Here is a 19,941-nt window from a genome sequence, read left to right as displayed (position 1 = left end):
CATGTCTTCAAAGTAAGACAACCAATGGACAACAACAATAACAAGACAGCCATATTGCTATATTGTTACAGGAGTACAGCAAGAGGGACATCTCCTGGAAGTGATGGTCGTACCCGTGAGACCTGCGGTATGTACTACAGTACACGTGGCCAGAGGCATTGTACTCACGCGTGACTTCTCCTCCAGTCGTGTCATCATGACGATAGTGTGAGCCCTCTGCTCCCACACCATCCTCCAGAAGTCACTGAGGGTCTCGGGAAGAGGGCCCTGCGTAGCGATGTAGGCATTCTGTTTCCTGTAGCCGTCTATGTAGTTGGCGTTGATGTAGTCACTACCAGGAACAGCTGAGAGAGAGAGAGGGCATGGAGAGAGAGGAGAGGGCATGGATGGAGGGCATGGAGGGAGGGGAGAGGGCATGGAGGGAGGAGGGAGGGGAGAGGGCATGGAGGGAAGGTAGAGGGCATGGAGGGAGGGGAGAGGGCATGGAGGGAAGGGAGAGGCCATGGAGGGAGGGGAGGGCATGGGGAGAGGGCATGGGGAGAGGGCATGGAGGGAGGGGAGAGGGCATGGAGGGAAGGGAGAAGGCATGGAGGGAAGGGAGAGGGCATGGAGGGAAGGGAGAGGGCATGGAGGGAAGGAAGAGGGCATGGAGGGAAGGGAGAGAGCATGGAGGGAGGGGAGAGGGTATGGAGGGAAGGGAGAGGGCATGGAGGGAAGGGAGAGGGCATGGAGGGAGGGGAGAGGGTATGGAGGGAAGGGAGAGGGCATGGAGGGAAGGGAGAGGGCATGGAGGGAAGGGAGAGGGCATGGAGGGAGGGGAGAGGGCATGGAGGGAAGGGAGAGGGCATGGAGGGAAGGGAGAGGGCATGGAGGGAAGGGAGAGGGTATGGAGGGAGGGGAGAGGGCATGGAGGGAAGGGAGAGGGCATGGAGGGAAGGGAGAGGGCATGGTGGGAAGGGATAGGGTATGGAGGGAAGGGAGAGGGCATGGAGGGAAGGGAGAGGGCATGGAGGGAGGGGAGAGGGTTTTTGAGGGAAGGGAGAGGGCATGGAGGGAAGGGAGAGGGCATGGAGGGAAGGGAGAGGGCACGGAGGGAAGGGAGAGGGCATGGAGGGAAGGGAGAGGGCATGGTGGGAAGGGAGAGGGCATGGTGGGAGGGGAGAGGGCATGGAGGGAAGGGAGAGGGCATGGTAGGAGGGGAGAGGGTATGGAGGGCATGGGGAGAGGGCATGGGGAGAGGGCATGGGGAGAGGGCATTGAGGGAGTGGAGAGGGTATGGAGGGAGGGGAGAGAGCATGGAGGGAGGGGAGAGGGTATGGAGGGAGGGGAGAGGGCATTGAGGGAGGGGAGAGGGTATGGAGGGAGGGGAGAGAGCATGGAGGGAGGGGAGAGGGCATGGGGAGAGGGCATTGAGGGAGGGGAGAGGGTATGGAGGGAGGGGAGAGAGCATGGAGGGAGGGGAGAGGGTATGGAGGGAGGGGAGAGGGCATTGAGGGAGGGGAGAGGGTATGGAGGGAGGGGAGAGAGCATGGAGGGAGGGGAGAGGGTATAGAGGGAGGGGAGAAGGCATGGGGAGAGGGCATGGGGAGAGGGCATTGAGTGAGGGGAGAGGGCATGGAGGGAGGGGAGATCTCATTGAGTGAGGGGAGAGGGCATGGGGAGAGGGCATTGAGGGAGGGGAGAGGGCATGGAGGGAGGGGAGAGAGCATTGAGTGAGGGGAGAGGGCATGGGGAGAGGGCATTGAGGGAGGGGAGAGGGCATGGAGGGAGGGGAGAGAGTGTGGAGGGAGGGGAGAGGGTATGGAGGGAGGGGAGAGGGTATGAGATACAGAATAATTGAGATACCGTATTTCCAGAGAAGTTGAGGTGACTGAGTGGCTGTTGGAGCTTCAAACATTCATGATATACAGTGTGTACCTTTTACTACAGGGGTGAATGAAGGATGCCATGTTATACTGCTGTCAGAGTCTGACAGTGAGTGAATGGTGTCTGAAAAGTCTATTGAGAGGTTATAAACTAGGCTGAGGAGCTACTCACCATCAACAGACGTCAGGACGACTCTGGAGTGATCATATGAGATGACATTAGCATAGCGGTTCTTTGGTTTGTTCACCTCCATGTTGGAATTCTCCCAGGTGAACTGCTGGGCAGGATCTATGGACTGATGGAGAGAGGAGAGAGGAGAGAGAGGAGAGAGAGAAAGAGAGAGGAGAGAGGAGAGAGAGGAGAGAGAGAGAGATGAGAGAGAGAGGAGAGAGAGAGGAGAGAGGAGAGAGAGGAGAGAAGAGATGAGAGAGAGGAGAGAGAGGAGAGAGAGAGAGATGAGAGAGAGAGGAGAGAGAGAGAGGAGAGAGAGAGGAGAGAGAGAGAGAGGGAGAGGAGAGAGGAGAGAGAGAGGAGAGAGGAGAGAGGAGAGAGAGAGAGAGAGAGAGGAGAGAGAGAGGAGAGAGAGAGGAGAGAGGAGAGAGAGGAGAGAGAGAGAGGAGAGAGAGAGGAGAGAGAGAGGAGAGAGGAGAGAGAGGAGAGAGAGAGAGAGAGAGAGAGAGAGAGAGAGAGAGGAGAGAGAGAACAGAGAGGAGAGAGAGGAAGGGAATGAGGGAGGGAGGAAGAGAGAGCGTAAAGAAAGAAAGATTGAGATGACAGGGAGAGAGATGGAGATGGACAGAGAGAGAGAGATGGACAGAGAGAGAGAGAGAAAGAGACATTAAGTTCTCAGGCTATCACAGAGGGTAGGTTATACATCACCAGTTATTCCAAGATAAATAAAGGCAGTCAAGCTACAGGCTCCTCAGCCACTCCCCCGGGGCGGCCATATTGAGTTACTATCGTTGCTGACTTCACAGCAAGTAAAAATACATTCATTAATTAAAAAAACTCCTTTAACCTTCTCTCTCTCTCTCTCGCTGTCGCCCTCTTTCTCTGTCTCTATCTCTCTCCATCTACCCTTTCTTCCCACCCTCTATTGATGTCTGGGTGATACAGCGACAGCCCCCCCCCCCCCCCCCCCCCCCCCCCGCCACTCGATAATGTCACAACAGTCGCTCGTTGTTGTGCATTGATCCAACAGGCTCACACCGGCACCATGTCCATCAATCACCCAGCTGTTCACCTTCCCTCCGACCCCGGGTTAGGACTAACACACTGCTCTTTGTAACCTACTGCATCAGTCCATTAGTCTTACTATAGAGACCTGTCTATTACCTTCCCATAGTTGAATTACCAGTAAGGCCACTTCTGTTTAAGTGGCCCAATGAGACATTACCACGAGGTCTAATCTGTTACTCTCAAATCAAATTGAAGGAGGGTCTTTCTAGGATGTGGTTGCAAAATATTAGCGTGAAAAAAAAAGAAAAAAAGTGATACATATTTAATGTCAATCAGACGGAACAGGAGATTCTAATTTAGATTCTAATTGAGATTCTAATTGAGATTCTAATTGAGATTCTAATTGAGATTCTAATTGAGATTCTAATTTAGATAGTTCATCCAAGCTGTATCACAACCGGCCCTGATTGGGAGTCCCATAGGGCGGCGCACAATTGGCCCCAGCGTCGTCCAGGGTTAGGGCTGGGGTAGGCCGTCGTTGTAAATAAGAATTTGTCTTATTTGACTTGCCTAGTTAAATAAAGGTTTAGTAAAATACAATTTAAATTCAGGAATTAAAAATACTATTCTGGGAATAGTAGAAGGTGCAAGCTGATTCCTGGAGAGTTGGACACCTTAGAAGTGTTTCTGACAGAATCAGGATACGGGTGTTTCTATAAATAAAGAATCAGGATACGGGTCTTTCTATAAATAAAGAATCAGGATGTGGGTGTTTCTGTAAATAAAGAATCAGGATATGGGTGTTTCTGTAAATAAAGAATCAGGATATGGGTGTTTCTGTAAATAAAGAATCAGGATATGGGTGTTTCTATAAATAAAGAATCAGGATATGGGTGTTTCTGTAAATAAAGAATCAGGATATGGGTGTTTCTGTAAATAAAGAATCAGGATATGGGTGTTTCTATAAATAAAGAATCAGGATACGGGTCTTTCTATAAATAAGGAATCAGGATACGGGTCTTTCTGTAAATAAAGAATCAGGATATGGGTGTTTCTGTAAATAAAGAATCAGGATGTGGGTGTTTCTGTAAATAAAGAATCAGGATACGGGTCTTTCTGTAAATAAAGAATCAGGATATGGGTGTTTCTGTAAATAAAGAATCAGGATATGGGTGTTTCTGTAAATAAAGAATCAGGATATGGGTGTTTCTGTAAATAAAGAATCAGGATATGGGTGTTTCTGTAAATAAAGAATCAGGATACGGGTGTTTCTATAAATAAAGAATCAGGATATGGGTGTTTCTGTAAATAAAGAATCAGGATATGGGTGTTTCTATAAATAAAGAATCAGGATACGGGTGTTTCTATAAATAAAGAATCAGGATATGGGTGTTTCTGTAAATAAAGAATCAGGATATGGGTGTTTCTGTAAATAAAGAATCAGGATATGGGTGTTTCTGTAAATAAAGAATCAGGATATGGGTGTTTCTATAAATAAAGAATCAGGATACGGGTGTTTCTATAAACAAAAGGGGCCAATGTGTGACATTGAGATCAACATTTCAAAATGATTTGAAACCAAAAATAAAACATGATTTTCATGCAGTTCCACATGTGTACTTAGAGGAATATATGCAAATAGACCGATAACTCCACCTATACAACAACACAGGTCTAGGACTATACATCCTTTACAACAACACAGGTCTAGGACTATAAAACAACACAGGTCTATTACTATACATCCTATACAACAACACAGGTCTATTACTATACATCCTATACAACAACACAGGTCTATTACTATACATCCTTTACAACAACACAGGTCTAGGACAATACAACAACACAGGTCTAGGACTATACAACAACACAGGTCTATTATTATACATCCTTTACAACAACACAGGTCTAGGACTATACAACAACACAGGTCTAGGACTATACAACAACACAGGTCTAGGACTATACAACAACACAGGTCTATTACTATACAACAACACAGGTCTAGGACTATAAAACAACACAGGTCTATTACTATACATCCTTTACAACAACACAGGTCAAGGACTATGCAACAACACAGGTCTATTACTATACATCCTTTACAACAACACAGGTCTAGGACTATACAACAACACAGGTCTATTACTATACATCCTTTACAACAACACAGGTCTAGGACTATACAACAACACAGGTCTAGGACTATACATCCTAGACAACAACACAGGTGTATAGTCCTGTATATAGACTCCACATTGACTCTGTACCGTAACACCCTGTATATATCCTCCACATTGACTCTGTGCCGGTACCCCCTGTATATAGCCTCCACATTGACTCTGTACCGGTACCCCCTGTATATAGCCTCCACATTGACTCTGTACCGTAATACCCTGTATATAGCCTCAACATTGACTCTGTACCTTAACACCCTGTATATAGCCTCCACATTGACTCTGTACCGGTACCCCCTGTATACAGCCTCCACATTGACTCTGTACCGTAACACCCTGTATATAGTCTCCACATTGACTCTGTACTGGTACCCCCTGTATATAGTCTCCACATTGACTCTGTACCGTAATACCCTGTATATAGCCTCTACATTGACTCTGTACCGTAACACCCTGTATATAGCCTCCACATTGACTCTGTACCAGTACCCCCTGTATATAGCCTCCACATTGACTCTCTACCAGTACCCCCTGTATATAGCCTCCACATTGACTCTGTACCGGTGCCCCCTGTATATAGCCTCCACATTGACTCTGTACCGTAATACCCTGTATATAGCCTCCACATTGACTCTGTACCGGTGCCCCCTGTATATAGCCTCCACATTGACTCTGTACCGTAATACCCTGTATATAGCCTCCACATTGACTCTGTACCGTAACACCCTGTATATAGCCTCCACATTGACTCTGTACCGTAATACCCTGTATATAGCCTCCACATTGACTCTGTACCGTAACACCCTGTATATAGCCTCCACATTGACTCTGTACCCTAACACCCTGTATATAGCCTCCACATTGACTCTGTACCGTAATACCCTGTATATAGCCTCCACATTGACTCTGTAACAGTACCCCCTGTATATAGCCTCCACATTGACTCTGTACCGTAATACCCTGTATATAGCCTCCACATTGACTCTGTACCAGTAACCCCTGTATATAGCCTCCACATTGACTCTGTACCGGTACCCCCTGTGTATAGCCTCCACATTGACTCTGTACCGTAATACCCTGTATATAGCCTCCACATTGACTCTGTACCGTAATACCCTGTATATAGCCTCCACATTGTTATTTTATTGTTGCTCTCCTTTGTTCTTTTTATCTCTTAATTGAGTTAATTGAAACCAATAAACAGAAAGGGGAGAAAAGATCAGTGGCAGCTAGTAGGCCGGTGACGACGAGCGCCACCCGAACAGGAAGGGGAGGAGTCGTGACATAATGTGTATACTGAAATACTCTGTCTCCTCCCATTCTAATGTGTATACTGAAATACTCTGTCTCCTCCCATTTCTAATGTGTATACTGAAATACTCTGTCTCCTCCCATTCTAATGTGTATACTGAAATACTCTGTCTCCTCCCATTTCTAATGTGTATACTGAAATACTCTGTCTCCTCCCATTCTAATGTGTATACTGAAATACTCTGTCTCCTCCCATTCTAATGTGTATACTGAAATACTCTGTCTCCTCCCAGTCTAATGTGTATACTGAAATACTCTGTCTCCTCCCATTCTAATGTGTATACTGAAATACTCTGTCTCCTCCCATTCTAATGTGTATACTGAAATACTCTGTCTCCTCCCATTCTAATGTGTATACTGAAATACTCTGTCTCCTCCCAGTCTAATGTGTATACTGAAATACTCTGTCTCCTCCCATTCTAATGTGTATACTGAAATACTCTGTCTCCTCCCATTCTAATGTGTATACTGAAATACTCTGTCTCCTCCCATTCTAATGTGTATACTGAAATACTCTGTCTCCTCCCATTCTAATGTGTATACTGAAATACTCTGTCTCCTCCCATTTCTAATGTGTATACTGAAATACTCTGTCTCCTCCCATTCTAATGTGTATACTGAAATACTCTGTCTCCTCCCATTTCTAATGTGTATACTGAAATACTCTGTCTCCTCCCATTCTAATGTGTATACTGTAATACTCTGTCTCCTCCCATTTCTAATGTGTATACTGAAATACTCTGTCTCCTCCCATTCTAATGTGTATACTGAAATACTCTGTCTCCTCCCATTCTAATGTGTATACTGTAATACTCTGTCTCCTCCCATTCTAATGTGTATACTGTAATACTCTGTCTCCTCCCATTCTAATGTGTATACTGTAATACTCTGTCTCCTCCCATTTCTAATGTGTATACTGAAATACTCTGTCTCCTCCCATTCTAATGTGTATACTGAAATACTCTGTCTCCTCCCATTCTAATGTGTATACTGAAATACTCTGTCTCCTCCCATTCTAATGCGTATACTGAAATACTCTGTCTCCTCCCAGTCTAATGTGTATACTGTAATACTCTGTCTCCTCCCATTCTAATGCGTATACTGTAATACTCTGTCTCCTCCCATTTCTAATGTGTATACTGAAATACTCTGTCTCCTCCCATTCTAATGTGTATACTGTAATACTCTGTCTCCTCCCAGTCTAATGTGTATACTGAAATACTCTGTCTCCTCCCATTCTAATGCGTATACTGAAATACTCTGTCTCCTCCCATTTCTAATGTGTATACTGTAATACTCTGTCTCCTCCCATTTCTAATGTGTATACTGAAATACTCTGTCTCCTCCCATTCTAATGTGTATACTGAAATACTCTGTCTCCTCCCATTTCTAATGTGTATACTGAAATACTCTGTCTCCTCCCATTTCTAATGTGTATACTGAAATACTCTGTCTCCTCCCATTCTAATGTGTATACTGTAATACTCTGTCTCCTCCCATTTCTAATGTGTATACTGAAATACTCTGTCTCCTCCCATTCTAATGTGTATACTGTAATACTCTGTCTCCTCCCATTTCTAATGTGTATACTGAAATACTCTGTCTCCTCCCATTCTAATGTGTATACTGAAATACTCTGTCTCCTCCCAGTCTAATGTGTATACTGTAATACTGGGTATCGTCCATTCTGATGAAGGCCATTTAAACCCTTTCCTCAGAGGATGATACGAAGAAATGTTCCACTGAAACTTCCCCAACTTTCTCCTCCTCAGTAGACAAAGCGAGTCTGTTACGGAGCTGAGGCGTAAACAGCCCGGTAGTGAGAGATGATTTTACATGGAATCACTGACGAGCACCGCAACACAGCCAGCGTGTCTGTCAGCCGCCTACCTGCCTGTTCGTTAAGGAACATTTTCATTTTGCAGTCAAAACATGTCACGGACGTTCAACACGCTTTGAGAAAACGGCGGAGAGCGGGCATGCTAGACGGACAACTTGTTGTCAACAAGAGAGACAGCGCCAAGCCAGTACAACTCTCTCTGACACGCTGGAGAGGAGAGGAGGGAGGAGGAGAGAGAAGGAGAGGAGGGGGAGGAGAGAGAAGGAGAGGAGGGGGAGGAGAGGTGAGGGGAGGAGAGGAGGAGAGGAGAGAGAAGGAGAGGAGGAGAGGTGAGGGGAGGAGGAGAGAGAAGGAGAGGAGAGGAGGGGGAGGAGAGAGAAGGAGAGGAGGGGGAGGAGAGAGAAGGAGAGGAGGGGGAGGAGAGGTGAGGGGAGGAGAGAGAAGGAGAGGAGAGGAGGAGAAGGAGGAGGAGGAGAGAGAAGGAGAGGAGGAGAGGTGAGAGAAGGTGAGGAGGGAAGGAGAAGAGAGGAGGAGAAGAGAGGAGGAGAGCATTCAATGTAGATAATGATAGAACTATAAGTGCAGGCTAGACGGCAGGACATCTCTTCCACAGGGAGAAAGCAGCCTGTCTGGGTGAGATGGAGTCTGTGTAGATACACTTTATGATTGGCATACTATGCTCATTATAGCAAAGAGTACTGTACACTGGCTGGAGCAAGCATCAGCCTGCCAATCATCCCTACAGTCCTATACTACTATACCTAGGAATCAGCCAGTTACAACTATAGATAGACAGACAGGCTCCCGAGTGGCGCAGCGGTCTAAGGCACTACATCTCAGTGCTAGAGGCGTCACTAAAGTCCCTGGTTCGAGTCCAGGCTGTATCACATCCGGCCGTGATTGGGAGTCCCACAGGGCGGCGCACATTTGGCGCCAGCATCGTCCGGGTTTGGCCTACCCTGGGGCGGCAGGGTAGCCTAGTGGTTAGAGCGTTGGACTAGTAACCGGAAGGTTGCGAGTTCAAACCCCCGAGCTGACAAGGTACAAATCTGTCGTTCTGCCCTTGAACAGGCAGTTCCCAGGCCGTCATTGAAAATAAGAATTTGTTCTTAACTGACTTGCCTGGTTAAATAAAGATAAAAAATAAAAAAATGGCCGACGTTGTAAAATACAAATTTGTTCCTAACTGACTTGCCTAGTTAAATAAAAAAAATCCTGTCACCAAGAGATATCCATTCCTCTAAGAATACAAACTAGAATTGTGTTGTTGATGAATGTTAGGAGGAGGAGAGGATTCTGAGCCAACACAACCTATACTACCCAGGATCAGCCAGTCTAAACCATCTAGACTGACCCTGTATGGGGTGTACTAATGATGTAGTGTACTAATGATGTAGTGTACTAATGATGTAGTGCACTAATGATGTAGTGCACTAATGATGTAGTGCACTAATGATGTAGTGCACTAATGATGTAGTGTACTAATGATGTAGTGTACTAATGATGTAGTGTACTAATGATGTAGTGTACTAATGATGTAGTGCACTAATGATGTAGTGTACTAATGATGTAGTGTACTAATGATGTAGTGTACTAATGATGTAGTGCACTAATGATGTAGTGCACTAATGATGTAGTGCACTAATGATGTAGTGTACTAATGATGTAGTGTACTAATGATGTAGTGCACTAATGATGTAGTGCACTAATGATGTAGTGCACTAATGATGTAGTGCACTAATGATTGTAGTGTACTAATGATGTAGTGTACTAATGATGTAGTGTACTAATGATGTAGTGTACTAATGATGTAGTGTACTAATGGTGTAGTGTACTAATGATGTAGTGTACTAATGATGTAGTGTACTAATGATGTAGTGTACTACAAATGATGTAGTGTACTACAAATGATGTAGTGTACTACAAATTATGTAGTGTACTAATGATGTAGTGTCCGTTTGTCTCTAGAAGATTCTCCCACGCACGATGAGAGAACCTGGCCGGCAGACAGCACCAGGACAGGAACAGCCAGGGCCTATCCAGACTATGTCCCCAGGGGGAGGGAAGTACACAGCGGGAACAGCCAGGGCCTATCCAGACTATGTACCCAGGGGGAGGGAAGTACACAGCGGGAACAGTCATGGCCTATCCAGACGATGTACCCAGGGGGAGGGAAGTACACAGCGGGAACAGCCAGGGCCTATCCAGACTATGTACCCAGGGGGAGGGAAGTACACAGCGGGAACAGTCATGGCCTATCCAGACGATGTAACCAGGGGGAGGGAAGTACACAGCGGGAACAGCCAGGGCCTATCCAGACTATGTACCCAGTGGGAGAGTAGTACACAGTGGGAACAGCCGGCGAACGTGACAAACCGGCCGAGTGGCGCCACGCTGTCTCCGATGGCACAGCCGTGGACGCGTGGGCACACACACACACACACCATCTGTGCCACAAGGGAGGGGGTCTTCCCTGACTAGAGGAACATAGGGGACAGACATGACTGACTTGAGGCTGCCTCCCAAAATGGCACCCATTCCCTATTAAGTGCACTACTTTAGACCAGGGCCCTATAGAACCCTATTCCCTATATAGTGCACTACTTTAGACCAGGGCCCTATAGAACCCTATTCCCTATATAGTGCACTACTTGGGGAATAGGGTGCCATTTGTGACTGAATATCTTCCCTTCTTTCCCTCTCTGTTCCCCTGTCTCTATCCCAGTCCCTCTCTGTTCCCATGTCTCTATAACAGTCCCTCTCTATCCCAGTCTCTCTCTATCCCAGTCCCTCTCTATCTCAGTCCCTCTCTGTTCCCGTCTATATCCCAGTCCCTCTATATCCCAGTCCCTCTCTATCCCAGTCCCTGTCTATCCCAGTCCCTCTCTATCCCAGTCCCTCTCTGTTCCCCTGTCTCTATCCCAGTTCCTCTCTATCCCAGTCCCTCTCTGTTCCCCTGTCTATATATATATAGTGCACTACTTGGGGAATAGGGTGCCATTTGTGACTGAATATCTTCCCTTCTTTCCCTCTCTGTTCCCCTGTCTCTATCCCAGTCCCTCTCTATCCCAGTCCCTCTCTATCCCAGTCCCTATCTATCCCAGTCCCTCTCTATCACCGTCTCTCTCTATCCCATCACCGTCTCTCTCTATCCCAGTCCCTCTCTATCCCAGTCCCTCTCTATCCCAGTCACTCTCTATTCCCAGTCCCTCTCTATCCCAGTCACTCTCTATTCCCAGTCCCTCTCTATCACCGTCTCTCTCTATCCCATCACCGTCTCTCTCTATCCCAGTCCCTCTCTATCCCAGTCCCTCTCTATCCCAGTCCCTCTCTGTTCCCCTGTCTCTATCCCAGTCCCTCTCTGTTCCCATGTCTCTATAACAGTCCCTCTCTATCCCAGTCTCTCTCTATCCCAGTCCCTCTCTATCCCAGTCCCTCTCTGTTCCCGTCTATATCCCAGTCCCTCTATATCCCAGTCCCTCTCTATCCCAGTCCCTGTCTATCCCAGTCCCTCTCTATCCCAGTCCCTCTCTGTTCCCCTGTCTCTATCCCAGTTCCTCTCTATCCCAGTCCCTCTCTGTTCCCCTGTCTATATCCCAGTCCCTCTATATCCCAGTCCCTCTCTATCCCAGTCCCTGTCTATCCCAGTCCCTCTCTATCCCAGTCCCTGTCTATCCCAGTCCCTCTCTATCCCAGTCCCTCTCTATTCCTCTGTCTCCATATAGGCTTACCTTTCTGAAAAATAGGCCACTTTAAATGCAAATGTCTAAATCCCCTCTTTTTATTTGGAAGCGAGAGTCACTGACGACCGATAATCCCCGAGTGTCACAGGAGAGACTGACATTCTTCTGAGAGAAGACACACTCTAGCGTTGAGCTGAACGAGTAGCTCACAGCCTGTGGGGCTATTATGAGAAACCGTTACAGGTAGCTGAACTGGTGTCCAAGGCTGAGGCGGCAATCTTACCTCGTACTCCTGCGAGAAGCGCAGGCCATCGTTGGCCTTTAGCCTGTCTATGTGGTCCGCCAGATCACACACAGTGATGGGAGGGTGTTCTCTCATCCCTGATGAGACAGGAGAGGAAGAGAGGGAGGAAAGAGAGAGAGAGAGAGAGAGAGAGAAGAGTTAGACACTGCTGTGAGCAAACGTTGCCATACAAACACATACTGGTTCAACCACAGGGATAGATGACACTGGGAGAGACCATGGGAGTGCATCGTTTTCGACAATACATGAAGACAGGCAGAGAGAGAGAGAGAGAGAGAGAGAGAGAGAGAGAGAGAGAGAGAGAGAGAGAGAGAGAGAAAAGGCTGAGAGAGACAGAGAGAGAGAGAGAGAGAGAGAGAGAGAGAGAGAGAGAGAAAGAGAGAGAGAGAGAGAAAAGGCTGAGAGAGACAGAGAGAGAGAGAGAGAGAGAGAGAGAGAGAGAGAGAGAGAAAGAGAGAGAGAGAGAGAGAGAGAGAGAGAAAAGGCTGAGAGAGACAGAGAGAGAGAGAGAGAGAGAGAGAGAGAGAGAGAGAGAGAGAGAGAGAAAGAGAGAGAGAGAGAGAGAGAGAGAGAGAGAGAGAGAGAAAAGGCTGAGAGAGACAGAGAGAGAGAGAGAGAGAGAGAGAGAGAGAGAGAGAGAGAAAGAGAGAGAGAGAGAGAGAAAAGGCTGAGAGAGACAGAGAGAGAGAGAGAGAGAGAGAGAGAGAGAGAGAGAGAGAAAGAGAGAGAGAGAGAGAGAGAGAGAGAGAAAAGGCTGAGAGAGACAGAGAGAGAGAGAGAGAGAGAGAGAGAGAGAGAGAGAGAGAGAGAGAGAGAAAGAGAGAGAGAGAGAGAGAGAGAGAGAGAGAGAGAGAGAGAGAGAAAAGGCTGAGAGAGACAGAGAGAGAGAGAGAGAGAGAGAGAGAGAGAGACAGAGAGAGAGAGAGAGAGAGAGAGAGAGAGAGAGAGAGAGAAAGAGAGAGAGAGAGAGAGAGAGAGAGAAAAGGCTGAGAGAGACAGAGAGAGAGAGAGAGAGAGAGAGAGAGAAAGAGAGAGAGAGAGAGAGAAAAGGCTGAGAGAGACAGAGAGAGAGAGAGAGAGAGAGAGAGAGAGAGAGAGAGAGAGAAAGAGAGAGAGAGAGAGAGAGAGAGAGAGAAAAGGCTGAGAGAGACAGAGAGAGAGAGAGAAAAGGCTGAGAGAGACAGAGAGAGAGAGAGAGAGAGAGAGAGAGAGAGAGAGAGAGAGAGAGAGAGAGAGAAAGAGAGAGAGAGAGAGAGAGAGAGAGAGAGAGAGAGAGAGAGAGAAAAGGCTGAGAGAGACAGAGAGAGAGAGAGAGAGAGAGAGAGAGAGAGAGACAGAGAGAGAGAGAGAGAGAGAGAGAAGGCTGAGAGAGAGAGCTGGGAGCTGACACAGGTCTGTGACATCGTCGTGCTGGGTGGAGCAGAGAGAGGCGTGGCCGTGAGGCAGTGATAACATCACATCATGAGTGACTGGACTGAGCATGCTCCATGTGGAAACAGACATTTCCCTGACCTCACAAAACTACTGTAAGTTGGTGACAACCGACACGTCCCTGACCTCAGAAAACTACTGTAAGTTGGTGACAACCGACACGTCCCTGACCTCAGAAAACTACTGTAAGTTGGTGACAACCGACACGTCCCTGTGCACTACTTCTGGCCAGAGCACAGCTATTCCCTATTTTGGTCAAAAGTTGTTGAAGATATGAAAAATCAGTAGACCGGTGGGATCCAGACAGAAAACAGCCAGAAGTCTCACCACATCAGTCACACTGTCACTTCACTACAGCTCTAAAACTCCCCATCGGTCACCAGCAAACTTATTTCCACTTCCCACAATAGATGTCCTTACAGTGGTGGCAGGGTATAATCCTAGTGAGGGAGATGGGGGGACACACACACACACACACACACCCTGAAAACACCCCCATGGCGCTCTAGGGATTCGTCCCAAATGGCACCCTATTCCCATTCTAGTGCACTACTTTTGACCAGAGCCCTATGGGGGGAATATAGGGAATAGGGTGCCACTGGTGACGCAGAACCCTTAGATTCCTCATTCTGGGCTATTGGATGATTTATGACTAATCTACCGACACAAATTCCCCGCTCCTCTGAACTTGGCAAGGCTCCCTTTGCACTTAAATGGATTTCTGAAAACTTGCCTGACGCGTCACACATTCCAACTGAAAAGGACACACGTAGTCGCCCGAGAGACGCGCAAAACATCAGAACGTGCCCTAAATCACACTGCTGCGAGGAGACTACCTATACACACTGTGTCAATTAAATCGGTCGTTAACGTGCCCTAAATCACACTGCCGCGAGGAGACTACCTATACACACTGTGTCAATTAAATCGGTCGTTAACGTGCCCTAAATCACACTGCCGCGAGGAGACTACCTATACACACTGTGTCAATTAAATCGGTCGTTAACGTGCCCTAAATCACACTGCCGCGAGGAGACTACCTATACACACTGTGTCAATTAAATCGGGCGTTAACGTGGCCTAACTGTTCCAAATTCAAATGCTATATTAAATACACATGCTATATTAAATGCACATGCTTTCTTAAATACACATGCTATATTAAATAAACATGCTATATTAAATACACATGCTATATTAAATGCACATGCTATCTTAAATGCACATGCTTTCTTAAATACACATGCTATATTAAATGCACATGCTATATTAAATACACATGCTATATTAAATACACATGCTATATTAAATACACATGCTATATTAAATTCACATGCTATATTAAATACACATGCTATATTAAATACACATGCTATATTAAATTCACATGCTATATTAAATTCACATGCTATATTAAATTCACATGCTATATTAAATACACATGCTATATTAAATTCACATGCTATATTAAATTCACATGCTATATTAATATATTAAATTCACATGCTATATTAAATTCACATGCTATATTAAATTCACATGCTATATTAAATACACATGCTATATTAAATTCACATGCTATATTAAATTCACATGCTATATTAAATTCACATGCTATATTAAATTCACATGCTATATTAAATTCACATGCTATATTAAATTCACATGCTATATTAAATTCACATGCTATATTAAATACACATGCTATATTAAATTCACATGCTATATTAAATTCACATGCTATATTAAATACACATGCTATATTAAATTCACATGCTATATTAAATTCACATGCTATATTAAATACACATGCTATATTAAATTCACATGCTATATTAAATTCACATGCTATATTAAATACACATGCTATATTAAATTCACATGCTATATTAAATTCACATGCTATATTAAATTCACATGCTATATTAAATACACATGCTATATTAAATTCACATGCTATATTAAATTCACATGCTATATTAAATTCACATGCTATATTAATATATTAAATTCACATGCTATATTAAATTCACATGCTATATTAAATTCACATGCTATATTAAATTCACATGCTATATTAAATTCACATGCTATATTAAATACACATGCTATATTAAATTCACATGCTATATTAAATTCACATGCTATATTAAATTCACATGCTATATTAATATATTAAATTCACATGCTATATTAAATTCACATGCTATATTAAATACACATGCTATATTAAATTCACATGCTATATTAAATTCACATGCTATATTAATATATTAAATTCACATGCTATATTAAATTCACATGCTATATTAAATTCACATGCTATATTAAATTCACATGCTATATTAAATTCACATGCTATATTAAATTCACATGCTATATTAAATTCACATGCTATATTAAATTCACATGCTATATTAAATACACATGCTATATTAAATACACATGCTATTTTAAATACACATGCTATATTAAATTCACATGCTATATTAATATATTAAATTCACATGCTATATCAAAGAAGATGACTTTATTGTCGATTGTCACAGAGACACTAAAGTGAGTATTTTTCGTAACACTTACTCTGTTCAGGATAAATAGTACAGTACAGTAATACTGTACATCAACTAACTATACATCGTTAAAAGGTATGCCTACCAGTATGTTACATTATAACTCTTACATTACCATGAGTGTCATTAAGGCTAAGCTAAGCTAAGCTAAAGTTGGTTGAAAATGCTTTGGAGTGTAATGGGTCTTGGATGGTTTCTTATAGCCACAACACGGAGCCCTAATTGGCGCTACCATAGACATAACACGGAGCCCTAATTGGCGCTACCATAGACATAACACTGAGCCCTAATGGGGGCTACCATAGACATAACACGGAGCCCTAATTGGCGCTACCATAGACATAACACTGAGCCCTAATTGGCGCTACCATAGACATAACACTGAGCCCTAATGGGGGCTACCATAGACATAACACTGAGCCCTAATGGGGGCTACCATAGACATAACACGGAGCCCTAATTGGCGCTACCATAGACATAACACTGAGCCCTAATGGGGACTACCATAGACATAACACTGAGCCCTAATGGGGGCTACCATAGACATAACACGGAGCCCTAATTGGCGCTACCATAGACATAACACTGAGCCCTAATGGGGGCTACCATAGACATAACACTGAGCCCTAATGGGGCTTACAATAGACATAACACTGAGCCCTAATGGGTGCTACCATAGACATAACACTGAGCCCTAATGGGTGCTACCATAGACATAACACTGAGCCCTAATGGGTGCTACCATAGACATAACACTGAGCCCTAATGGGGGCTACCATAGCTGCAACACTGAGCCCTAATGGGTGCTACCATAGACATAACACTGAGCCCTAATGGGTGCTAACATAGACATAACACTGAGCCCTAATGGGGGCTACCATAGACATAACATTGAGCCCTAATGGGGGCTACCATAGACATAACACTGAGCCCTAATGGGGGCTACCATAGACATAACACTGAGCCCTAGTGGGTGCTAACATAGACATAACACGGAGCCCTAATGGGTGCTACCATAGACATAACATTGAGCCCTAATGGGGGCTACCATAGCTGCAACACTGAGCCCTAATGGCTGCTACCATAGAGATAACACTGAGCCCTAATGGGGGCTACCATAGCTGCAACACTGAGCCCTAATGGGGGCTACCATAGACATAACACTGAGCCCTAATGGGGGCTACCATAGACATAACACTGAGCCCTAATGGGTGCTACCATAGCTGCAACACTGAGCCCTAATGGGTGCTACCATAGACATAAAACTGAGCCCTAATGGGGGCTACCATAGCTGCAACACTGAGCCCTAATGGGTGCTACCATAGACATAACACTGAGCCCTAATGGGGGCTACCATAGCTGCAACACTGAACCCTAATGGGTGCTACCATAGCTGCAACACGGAGCCCTAATGGGGGCTACCATAGACATAACACTGAACCCTAATGGGTGCTAACATAGACATAACACTGAACCCTAATGGGTGCTAACATAGACATAACACTGAACCCTAATGGGTGCTACCATAGCTGCAACACTGAACCCTGATGGGGGCCACCATAGACATAACACTGAGCCCTAATGGGTGCTAACATAGACATAACACTGAACCCTAATGGGTGCTAACATAGACATAACACTGAACCCTAATGGGTGCTACCATAGCTGCAACACTGAACCCTAATGGGGGCTACCATAGACATAACACTGAGCCCTAATGGGGGCTACCATAGCTGCAACACTGAACCCTGATGGGGGCTACCATAGACATAACACTGAGCCCTAATGGGTGCTAACATAGACATAACACTGAACCCTAATGGGTGCTACCATAGCTGCAACACTGAATCCTGATGGGGGCTACCATAGACATAACACTGAGCCCTAATGGGTGCTAACATAGACATAACACTGAACCCTAATGGGTGCTAACATAGACATAACACTGAACCCTAATGGGTGCTACCATAGCTGCAACACTGAACCCTAATGGGGGCTACCATAGACATAACACTGAGCCCTAATGGGGGCTACCATAGCTGCAACACTGAACCCTGATGGGGGCTACCATAGACATAACACTGAGCCCTAATGGGTGCTAACATAGACATAACACTGAACCCTAATGGGTGCTACCATAGCTGCAACACTGAACCCTGATGGGGGCTACCATAGACATAACACTGAGCCCTAATGGGTGCTACCATAGACATAACACTGAGCCCTAATGGGTGCTACCATAGACATAACACTGAGCCCTAATGGGGGCTACCATAGCTGCAACACTGAGCCCTAATGGGTGCTACCATAGACATAACACTGAGCCCTAATGGGTGCTAACATAGACATAACACTGAGCCCTAATGGGGGCTACCATAGACATAACATTGAGCCCTAATGGGGGCTACCATAGACATAACACTGAGCCCTAATGGGGGCTACCATAGACATAACACTGAGCCCTAATGGGGGCTACCATAGCTGCAACACTGAGCCCTAATGGGTGCTACCATAGAGATAACACTGAGCCCTAATGGGGGCTACCATAGCTGCAACACTGAGCCCTAATGGGGGCTACCATAGACATAACACTGAGCCCTAATGGGGGCTACCATAGACATAACACTGAGCCCTAATGGGGGCTACCATAGCTGCAACACTGAACCCTCATGGGGGCTACCATAGACATAACACTGAGCCCTAATGGGGGCTACCATAGACATAACACAGAGCCCTAATTGGCGCTACCATAGACATAACACTGAGCCCTAATGGAGGCTACCATAGACATAACACTGAGCCCTAATGGGTGCTAACATTCACTGAGCCCTCATGGGTGCTACCATAGCTGCAACACTGAGCCCTAATGGGTGCTACCATAGACATAACACTGAACCCTAATGGGTGCTAACATAGACATAACACCGAACCCTAATGGGTGCTAACATAGACATAACACTGAGCCCTGATGGGGGCTACCATAGCTGCAACACTGAGCCCTGATGGGGGCTACCATAGACATAACACTGAACCCTAATGGGTGCTAACATAGACATAACACTGAACCCTAATGGGGGCTACCATAGACATAACACTGAACCCTAATGGGTGCTACCATAGCTGCAACACTGAACCCTGATGGGCTAACATAGACTGCTACCACTGGCCTTCCATACCCCAGAAGAACATGGCACCATTTAGACTCATGTAACACCAGGGAGCTCTGAGACGGGTCTCCACAGCACCTTAGCATGAGACGGGGCTCCACAGCACCTTAGCATGAGGCGGGGCTCCACAGCACCTTAGCATGAGGCGGGGCTCCACAGCACCTTAGCATGAGGCGGGGCTCCACAGCACCTTAGCATGAGGCGGGGCTCCACAGCACCTTAGCATGAGGCGGGGCTCCACAGCACCTTAGCATAAGACGGGGCTCCACAGCACCTTAGCATGAGGCGGGGCTCCACAGCACCTTAGCATGAGGCGGGGCTCCACAGCACCTTAGCATGAGGCGGGGCTCCACAGCACCTTAGCATGAGGTGGGGCTCCACAGCACCTTAGCATGAGACGGGGCTCC

General features: G+C 45.9%; 1 protein-coding gene across 13 annotated transcripts in view; it reads right to left on the bottom strand.

Moving 5' to 3' along the window:
• Positions 1–19,941, bottom strand: part of LOC110492646 (receptor-type tyrosine-protein phosphatase F) — a 495,157-nt gene that overhangs the window by 48,289 nt on the left and 426,927 nt on the right. For all 13 annotated transcript variants that reach the window (XM_036986572.1, XM_036986579.1, XM_036986575.1 and 10 more), the window contains 3 exons: positions 12,343–12,440; positions 2,038–2,161; positions 169–344 (listed from right to left, as the gene is read on the bottom strand). In XM_036986572.1, coding sequence (XP_036842467.1) covers positions 169–344; positions 2,038–2,161; positions 12,343–12,440 — 398 coding nt within the window. The remainder of the gene's footprint in view (positions 1–168; positions 345–2,037; positions 2,162–12,342; positions 12,441–19,941) is intronic.

This window comes from Oncorhynchus mykiss, chromosome 8 (genome assembly GCF_013265735.2).
Source record: "Oncorhynchus mykiss isolate Arlee chromosome 8, USDA_OmykA_1.1, whole genome shotgun sequence".
Lineage (NCBI taxonomy): Eukaryota > Metazoa > Chordata > Actinopteri > Salmoniformes > Salmonidae > Oncorhynchus > Oncorhynchus mykiss.
Note: the sequence above shows the minus strand (reverse complement) of the source record. Positions and strands in the feature narration are given on the sequence as shown.